Source organism: Egretta garzetta, unplaced genomic scaffold (assembly GCF_000687185.1).
Source record: "Egretta garzetta isolate BGI_Z169 unplaced genomic scaffold, ASM68718v1 scaffold259, whole genome shotgun sequence".
In the NCBI taxonomy this organism is placed as follows: Eukaryota; Metazoa; Chordata; class Aves; order Pelecaniformes; family Ardeidae; genus Egretta; species Egretta garzetta.
The window spans coordinates 3652081-3662557 of NW_009260770.1; the positions used below are offsets into that span (position 1 = coordinate 3652081).

General features: G+C 38.6%; 1 protein-coding gene across 1 annotated transcript in view; it reads left to right on the forward strand.

Annotated features, from left to right (window-relative positions):
• The window catches only part of PPP4R1 (protein phosphatase 4 regulatory subunit 1), a 69298-nt gene that overhangs the window by 11232 nt on the left and 47589 nt on the right, over nucleotides 1–10477 (forward strand). The window contains 1 exon segment of the mRNA XM_035901631.1: nucleotides 4788–4923. Within this exon segment, the coding sequence (XP_035757524.1) occupies nucleotides 4865–4923 (59 nt within the window). The 5' untranslated portion in view covers nucleotides 4788–4864.

Genomic DNA, 10477 nt, shown 5'->3' on the forward strand with positions numbered 1-10477 from the left:
ATCCTTTCTTCCCCCAGCCTGTATTGATACTGGGGGTTGCCCCGACCCAGGTGCAGAACCTTGCACTTGGCCTTGTTGAACCTCGTGAGATTCACGCAGGCCCACCTCTCCAACTTGTCCAGGTCTCTTTGGATGACATCCCGTCCTTCTGGTGTGTCAACTGCACCACTCAGCTTGGTGTCATCCGCAAACTTGCTGAGGGTGCGCTCGATCTCGCTGTCTGTGTCATTGATGAAAACATTAAACAGCACTGGTCCCAGCATGGACCCCTGAGGGACACCACTTACCACCGATCTCCATCTGCACATTGAGTCATTGACCACTACCCTCTGGATGCATCCATCCAACCAATTTCTTATCCACCGAACAGTCCAGCCATCAAATCCATAGTTCTCCAATTTAGAGAGAAGGATGTTGGGGGGTACTGTCTCAAAGGCTTTGCAGAAGTCCAGATAGATGATGTCTGTTGGTTTTCCTTTGTCCACTGTTGTTGTCACACCATCACAGAAAGCCACTAGGTTCATTATGCAGGACTTGCCCTTGTGAGACCAGATTAAAAGGTACTTGGGCTCTGAACTCTGAACCACTTTAGGTGGTGTCTTGTAGCTTTGATGCCTTCTGAGCATTTGGTACAGACTTATTTGTACCGTTTTGAAAAAGTGGAGAAAATAAGAAAAGTGACCTGTAGTTTTTCTGGCCCTGTTTCCTGGTCTACATTCTGAAGTGGGAATGAATCTGGATGTTCTGCATCTGAACCGGCCAAAGCTTGTTGTATTGGTTTTGGCCGGGATGCAGTTAAATTTCTTCATAGTAGCTAGTATGATGCTATGTTTTGGATCTGTGCTGAAACTAGTGTTGATAACAAGGATGTTTTAGTTACTGCTGAATAGTGCTTACACAGCAGTGTCAAGGCCTTTTCTACTCCTCACACTGCTCTGCCAGTGAGTAGGCTGGGGGTGCACAAAATAGCCCCATACAAGCTACTATGAACAATTCTAACTCTGTCCCAGCCAAAACCAGTACACTTGTGTTCAAGGGTGTTTTTTGCATTTGTAACATTTACAAAAGGTCCTGTGGTACTTGGACAAGTGCTCAAAGTTGGGTGGAAAGCAGAGGGCTGATTTAACTGGTTAACTGGCAATATTCAGTTAACAGCCTTTTTGATAGCTTTTTTTGGAATAACCTTCAAAGTGTAGGCAATATCAAAGTGACTTGGTTTATTGAATAATGCAAAGTATGCTCTTTATGCATTTTATATGAGGAGTGGTTAGATTGTTGGCGAATCATATTTGGGGCAAGTTAAAGACAAACATCCACTTGTGGGGCTGTGTTAGAATGGGAATTCTACTGGTCTGATGCCTCTTTTCACTTGGATTGGTGTCTTGATGTTGAAAGTGAAGATGAATATGTAATATAACTGTAACAGTACTTTAAAAGAACTATAAACTGTTCATGTACTGATTGATTTATTTTTATCGCCCCTCACTTCCCTATTGGTATTAGTGTTGTGTTTATCTGGATGCTGCCATTTGAGTGATCTTTTGTGACAACAAGCTGCAGTGCTGGAATTATTTAAGTAATAAATGTTGCTCAGCATCAGTAGTAGAGGCACACCCAACGTAGTGCTAAACTTAATTTTACGATGCATAAACACAGCAGAGTCAAATCCACATACCTTGCTTTCTGTTTGAACTAGTAGGAGACAGCAAACACAGATAAATTGTAAGCAGCTACTTGCAATTTTTACAGTTGATATTTACATCAGATATAGAGTGGATTTAGCAGTTTGGTTGACTTAACTGGTTTCATGAGGCAAAAATTATCACAGCATTCAGTTCACTAAATCAAAGGCTTCAGACATCTAGTCAACTTTGGTGCATGTTTATGTGTTAAGACACATAGAACATGGTGACCACTCCCTCTGCACTGGGTAAGGTGGCATCTACATTGTGCAACTCACTGTAGGAGTATTAGGGGAGAATAAATATAGAGGGGAAGGAGGGGAACATGGAATGTAAAGTTAAGGTTGAGAGGAGAGAAATGGAGGAAGTAAAACTAACGGTGGTTGATATAATGGTCAGCATTTTTTTTTTATTCATGCATTTGATAGCTAAATAAAAAAATCATATTGGTGACAATAATTATGTTGGTATTTTGACATAGTTTCTTCAATTTATGGTTTTAAATTTATAATATGATCAACAGACTTTAAAATAGGACCCTGTCATAGAATTAATTTCACTGAATGGTAGAGTGATGTTTTTTCTCCCCAGTTGCTTATGTCACAACTTAACTGTATTACATTCTGTAGTTTAGAAATTTATCTGAGTGCAGTGGTTTAGGTCCCTACTGAAGGGTGCAACTATAATAATACAAAAAACATGAATGCAGTTCATTTCCTGGAATGAGGAGTATCTGTGTAACTTATTTCACGTGTGGATGCTGCAGAATGTGTTTGTTGCTTCAAAGTATGTCTTGAATCAGCTCTCCCATACAATAAAATGCTCTATGAGGAGCGGCTGGAGACTTTGGGCTCATCTGCTTTGGAGAAGAGGAGACTGAGGGGCGACCTCCTTGCTCTCTGCAGCTTCCTGAGGAGGGGATGTGGAGAGGGAGGTGCTGGTCTCATCTCCCTGGGATGCAGTGATAGGATGCATGGGAATGGCTCAAAGCTGTGCCAGGGGAGGTTCAGACTGGACGTTAGGAAGCGTTTCTTTACCGGGGGGGTGGTGAAACCCTGGGACAGGCTTCCGAGAGAGGTGGTCGATGCCCCAAGCCTGTCAGTGTTTGAGGCCTTTGGACAATGCCGTTAACAACAGGCTTTAACTTTTGGTCAGCCCGGAAGTGGTTGGGCAGTTGGACTGGATGATCGGTGTAGGTCCCTTCCAACTGAAATAGTCTGTTCTAAAAAGACTAGTCTGTATGAGAAAGGTGCATGGCATAACTATAAACACAGGAAAACCTCTGTTTTTAGTTGGATTGATGGGTTGAATTAAAAGCCTACAAGCCTGTCAAAGGGGATTTAGCCTGTTCTTTGTTAATGTAACCTGGCATAGAATCCTAACTGGGATCATGAGTGGGTTTTTACCTTCCCTTACCTTTCCTGTAAAAATAAAACTGATTCTTGCAAAAAAACCCCAAAACAAAAAAAAACCCCAACCAAACTGGCGAACCCAAACCAAACACAGGTTCAAACTGTTGTGTAAACCTGGGGTTGCCAAGTCCTTTCTCTGTGTGCTACAATAGCTTTCTGCAGCTGACCTTTTTTTGCCTTCCCTTCCTCCCCCTGTAGTTTATCTTCTACCTTAGGCATATCCAAGAGCACTAGTTCCTCTCCCCAAATTGCTCTTCCATCTACTTTGTCTCACAGGTCCTAGCACACTTTCTTCCTTGCCCCTATCTCCCTGATTCTTCTTATGCTCTTGCTCTTTTCCCATCATTTCTTCATTTGATTTCTGGCAAGGATATCATGTCCTATTAGCAGCTGCAGAATTTGGACCCTTGTCCAGGGATGGGATAATTTATAACTAATTAAACAATGTCCGTTGATTTTCTGCTTAGAAAATGGGAGAATTAGTTTGTTGGTAAAGGGATTCTATATACTCAATTTAGGTCTAAAAATAGTATTCTTATGGAGAGTTTGGTGTTAAATCTTTTGACGTTTGAAATATGTTAAGGAAGACATTCAGAAAACGGTAGCTGCTTGTGTGTTCTGAATGTTGAAGATAATGGTACAATGTCTGATAAGCAATTTATATAACATAGTATAATTGTGTGGAAGGTAAGAGGACAATATTTTTTTCTTTCCTCTCTAAGAGTTCACTTCTAAAAAAAATCATTGTTAGATTTCTAGATCTGTCTGTATTCTATCCATCTCTATTTGCCACTTTTCAAAAGGCTTTTTAGAGAAACTTGGCTAGACTGAAAAATAGTTGTAGCGTACTGTAGTGTTTTTATTTTCAGGTGACCTGGGATGGTTCTTGCAAATAAATTAATGCGTTTGCAACACTAGCAAATAAGTGATTGCATTTGCAGGCTAAGGTGTTTGTTATAGGGATGAGTTTTCGAGCAGTGCAGAGGGCATATGGAAGCCAGAAAAGGTGGTAGTTCAAATCCTAATTCTTCAAGCAGCTCTGCAGAGCAGGGATGGGCCCCTTTTCCATTTCTTTATGGTTCCATGTTGATAAAGGTGTCTGTTTATATGAAGTTCCCTATTGATGTGGTGGTTAATAATTATGCAATAAGTGAATTGTGCCTGTTTCAATTGGTAGTTAGATACAGCAACACACATCTGAACTTTTTAATGTGCTTAATTTAGATTTTTTTTTTTTTTTTTTTTTTTAAAAAACTTCTTTCTTATTCTGTTAGATGATGTTATATTAACTCTACATCTCCAGGCTAATTGCTGCTATGATTTTAGTCTGTGGCTGGCTTTAGAATTAGCTAAAAGTCACTTGCTTAATAAAAATATAAGGTATAAAAATACTGTTTGTCAGCTAAAAAGATCATGAACCTTGGACATTAAGTGAAACATCATATGTGGGGAATTTAGAAAAAAATACTCAAAATCCATTTAGTCCAATTTATATGTAATCAATCACTCTTATATAGAAAAGGCTTTATGGGGGTTGGGGAAAGCTAGGGGACGATGTAGTGCAGTTAGTAAATATGTTGTCAGTGGGACCTTGCCTAGACTTTTGTATTTCAGACCTAAAACAGACATCATTTTAGTGTTAAACTACTGTGATTATAAGGAATATTTCTGATGTCTCTGATGTCTCTGATAGTTGGTGTGGATGACTACAGCTCAGAGTCTGATGTGATTATTATACCTTCAGCCCTGGACTTTGTCTCACAAGATGAAATGTTGACGCCTTTGGGAAGACTGGACAAGTACGCTGCAAGTGAGAACATATTTAACAGGTATGCTTTTTAAATGTCCTGTCTGGCTAATGGTATGTAAACTATTCATCTGATTCAAATCTGACTGAAGTTAATTTGCATGAAATACAAATAATTTTTAAAAACCCCGACAACTTTACAAAATTCTTCAGTTTTCACTCTTCCTTCTGTTTGCTGATATTCCTACTTACAGAGAGCAAATATTAACGATAACAGAAAAACATTTGCTTACCTTTTAAGCAACCATAGTTCAGGACTTCTTGAACTTTTTCATTAAAGGGACCACATCCTTTTAGGTTTTTTGTGGATGCTAACATTCTTGTTGACACAGGACTAGCAGATAATAGTAAACTGTATCCATAACTGTGTGGAAAGTGACTTTAAGAAAATACTTCGTGAAAGGTCAGGAGAGGACAATGAACAGCACTGTAGATTGCCAGAGGAACCCAAGAAATGTTCTGCAGAATCATCCTCATCCATAGTTTACAGTTTGAGTATTGCTGCTTCTGATCATCGAAAATGAAAAACTGCTGAAAAGAAAGTCTTATCCTACCCAGTTAATACTGTGGTCTGCGTTTTCCTATTTTTATTTCTGTAATGCCACTGAGCTAGTTGTTTCACTTAAAAGCACAGGTATTGTAGCATACTTCAGACAGACACCCCCCACCATCCCCATCCCCTGCATGCAGACTCTCTGCAATGGAATGGAGAAATTCAAAACCAGCATTTATTTTAATTGTAACTGCAAACAGTTAAAAGATCACAGAAACATATAAAACATGTTAAGGTTGAAGGTTTTCTGGTGTTTTATTTTAACATAGTTTAGCTTGGGCTCCCAAGTAAAGCTTTAATAAACCATGTTTGCTTTTAGGTCGAATTCTTAATTCAGTAGTATGCAGAAGATGAGTCTATAATCAATCACCCTGTAGGTTAGCCTCTGTTTTGTTGTTCGTGGCCTGAGTTCTCTAAGGATTTAGTCCTGTGCTTAACTTCAGTCATGTGAAGTATACTTATAATGCCAAACTGCACATATGAACATCCTCCATTTGGAAGGTTTCCATTCTGATTGAGCTGAAGCTAACAATTATAGAATGGTTTCTCTTGTTATAACCTGCATAAATCTGTATGCATAAATTAGTTCTGAAATGCCTGATTTGAAAGTTTTTGGTTTTCCTGAAATCCAAACTTTGTGTTTTTTACAACTTGAGATGAAATCAGCAATTTGCCAACCAAGAGAGAGTTTTTGTGTGCTTGATTTATCATGGGGAGGGAGGGAAGAGCAGCCTTTAGGGCTATAGGTGACAATTATGTAATAAAAGCCAGTAGGGAAGAGAACAAACTCAGAAGCTCAAGTTGTGTGACTTGAATTTTAAACAAGAACAGTGGTCCTAATATTCTACTTGCTCATTTAAGGAAAAAATGTCTCTCTGAGTATCTCAGTGTGGATTGCATGGGGTGTGGGGGCACGCATAAGCTTGAAATCTTTTTGATGGTGCTGTCCAGCTTTATGCATCCTGTGCTTGCCTGTGCTTTTCTGCAGGGGAAGATGGGTGGAGTAACTATAGTTTTCCCTGGTTTGTTTTTGTGTTTGCTTTTTTTGCTGGTACAAACATGTTGTGTAATCCTAGCTCTCCTTGTAGGCCTACTGTGTTATGCAGCATAAGAAAACATAGGAAATAGCATATGATAGCCATTATTGATACAACTGTCCATAGCAGTTGTATCACTATAAGTGACAGTGAGTAACTATTGCAGGCAGTTTATGGTGATTTAGCATTAGTCAGACTCAGAAATATTGGAGAGATTTTTGCTAGACAGATGTACATATAATTACATCCCATTACTTATGTGTAGTTTAACATTATATTATGATTGAATTAATAATGTTTTGGTTGTTTCTGTGACCTTGAACTTGCATTTATGTGGAAGCTTCACATTATAGATGCCCAAACGCTTGAAATATAATCATTGAGCCTGGGTAAATTAGGGTAAGATTTGTGGGGTTTTGGTTTGGTTTTTTTTTTTTTTTTTCCTTTTTTCTTTCTTTCTTTAAATGGATGAATTTGCTTTTAGTGTGGTGTTTGTTTTTTTTTTTAATATTTCAATTTAATTTTAAGTATTATTTCTCTTTGCATTTGTTTTTATTATCATTTTCTATCTGGTTTGTCATCTACATATGTATCATATTTGCAGTGTGTGATTATACTGAATGATTAAAGTGAAGTGATTTTTAACACTGACTACAAAAGCCTAGTCTCCCGAGTAGATTCCTTGAGCACTCATGACTTCTCAGCTGGTGTCTGATAGCCAAAGCCAGTTGCTCTCAAATGGAAATGGATCTATGTCTGCATCCTAAGAAATTTTAGCAGATCTGACTTGGAACTAGCAAATAGGAATTGCTTCTTCATTTAAATATGTATGGTTTCTGACAGGATGAACTGAAAAAAAGAGAGTGAGGTAGGGAATCCTTTAACAACTTCCCAAGTGGTGGAAGGAATTGCTGTGTGACAATTTTTGGCATGTTATTGTCTACATCCTCACTGCTTTAAGTGTTGCTGATCAGCACCACAGATGTTGTCTTAGTCTATAAGAATGGAGGGGAACCAGACAAATATTACAATAAATGACCCCTCTTGTATCTGAAAACCAAGGCAAGTGGGACTCTAGTTTTAGTTTCATTAATGAAGAGGCAGCCTCCAGACCAGATTTAAGAAGCATCTCTAGCATATACCTTAATAATCCTATATCATATTGTAGCACGAGTAGATGACAAGCCGAAAGCCAAGACCATCACCTTTAAACACAAGGTCTCCTTGTGTCTGGTAGCACTGGTGTGTGTGCATGCATGCATGGATGAGAATTCCCATTTGCTATTTGCTTTAAAGACCAATTGCTGGTGCAGACTGGAGCATAGCTTTTGTCTCTCCTCCTTTTAAAAAACCTTTGTGGATTTTCCTAAGCTTTATTGTCATTAACTTGCTTCCTTCCATTCCTCATTAAGAAGGCTCAGAAGTATACAACACTCACTAATAGATCTGTTTGAATAGTGAGGCAGTTCCTGAAAACAGACCTTTCCTTTTGATCAGCCTACTTTTTGAGGAATTGAAGTTGCCCTTTCTCTTCAAACCAAAGCAGGTCTTGGCAGCAGACTCATTCATCAGTATGTGTCTTGGCTATCAAGACTACATCTATATATTAATGTAGATATTTTTAAGCTATCCTCTTGCTGTGCCTCTTTGTGTTCTGAAGTACTACTTTTGCTTTTCCCTTGGGAGAATACCTGATGTGTTTTGAGATAGTTTGTTTTTTTTTAAATAGTTTAATTTTTAAATGCTTGTAGAGCAGCCCCAGAAGTAACTGAGGGATATACTGGATCTCAGAGGGGTTAAGCGGAGGTGCATGTCCTCACATACAGCTTATCAGTAACACTTTTGCTGTCTACAGTGTAGGTGAAGATTTGGTCTAAAGCATTCTGGATAGCTTGTCTTTTTTGGCTAAAAAAGATTTCGTGACACGGACGTGGTTTCTGATGTGGTTGATAAAGGTAGCCTTCTTTCTTTATAGACTCTAGATGGAAGAGAGATTGGCATCAGAAAGGAGGCTGTACCACATGTGGCTCTGAAATATTTTAATGTGGCTATCTGATTCCTGATTCCAACAGTCACGCTTGGTTTTACATGTCTGTGTCTCTGGAAAATAGAAGTTTTTAGAGTATATGCTGTTTCAGGAATGGAGAAATCAGTTTCATTCCAAGGAATTAAGGGTAACGTTAAATTTCTAGTTGTATCAGGGCTATACCATAAGCCTTTCCAGTTCTCCACTCCCTTTTGCAGAGTCAAGAATGTCATTTTACTGTGTATTTAAAAACTAGGACTTGCATGCAGAAAGTAGCCCCACTAAAACAGAATAATGCTGTTGTCATCTTTCTGTGCTGTAATGTGTATCAAAAACCTCTCTAAGACAGTATGTTTGGTGGGATGTTGAGAATCTTATCAAGACCTTCTTTAAGGGTAAGAAATTACTTTGCCTTATTTTCATTTAGGTATGATCAAACTGTAACCAACAAGGTAATTGAGAATTTGGTTATCTACAACTGCAGTTCTTTTTCCTCCCACTCACTCTCTTTCTGTCTGTGTAGCCTAGCCCAGTGTAAACTTCCTCTTTTTGGGGTATTTGCCGAGAACTGACAATGAGGAAATGCTAAACTCACACCAAAGCCACACAGGTGAAACTAGAGTGGCATTCATTCTGACTAGGACACTTCTCATCATTTTAGGATAAATTAGGTTATTACTCCTAATCTCTGACTCTCCTCTGTTTTCGTGTTTCAGTCTTTCTGAGCCCACTGTATGTCAAAGAATAAAGTTCAGTGAAAATGAAACAAAGCTCAAAACATTTTTTCAGGCACAAATTTGCAGATACATGCATACCAAATAAATTACTTGTTTAACTTTCACAATATAGATTGAGAAAGTTTACCTTTTAAAGTGTACATTAAAATGATGTAAGATGAACTATCAAAAGACAGAATTTTCCCAAAGCACTAAGAGAAGTCTTACTTCAACAATACTGAATGAACCTCTGCATATGTAGCCTTTCTTCTTAAGAAGGCTACAGAAATGTTGATTTTGAAATTGTGAGTTTATTCAGAATATCTTCTGAGATTATTTTGGGGAAACAGCACCGAGCTAAGTTACTACTGCCAATATTCACTTAAACGTAAAATGTCATCAAATCTTGATTTGGAAGTCCTGCAAAAATGGACAAAGAAAAATTTTTCTTCTTTCCTTTTTTTTCATATTTTTTTTTTTTTTTTTTTCTTTTAACGTGCTTACTAGCTAAATGCGCTCCTTGTGCAGATGAACTAATTTAAATTCTGTAGTAGAAATTTATTACAGGGCTAATGATGGTGATCGGTACACAATAATTATACCACTTAGAACTTCCAGTATTGATTCCAAAGAGGGTCAAAGGAGTGTATAAAAGGAGTGTGAATGAGCCAAGCAAAGATATTTATAGCTCTTCTTGGGGTATATTGTCACAAATCCTAATTATGTCCATGCATGCAGAGTCTTCAAAAATATCTGTCCCCTGCATGTGGATATAAAGGCAGGATGCTTGTAATCTATCCTCATTTTATCCTGCTGCTAATTGCAGTGAAGTGTGTCTACGAGAAACCATAACTATCGGTTTTTCTACCATTGGACAAGCTCTCCACATGCATGCTTATGAAAACCTGAACTCTGCTTCGCAGAATCGCAAGGGTTGGAAGGGACCTCAGGAAATCATCTAGTCCAACCCCGCTGCTAAAGCAGATTCTCCTAGAGCATGCTACACAGGACTTCATCCAGGCGGGCTTTGAATATTTCCAGAGAAGGAGACTCCACAACCTCCCTGTCACCCTCAGAGTAAAGAAATTTTTCCTCATGTTCAACTGAAACCTCTTATGTCTCAGTTTGTACCCATTGCCCCTTGTCCTGTCGCTGGACACCACTGTAAAGAGACTGGTTCTGTCCTCGTGATTTCCGCCCTTAAGATATTTGTATGTGTTGATGAGGTCCCCTCTCAGTCTTCT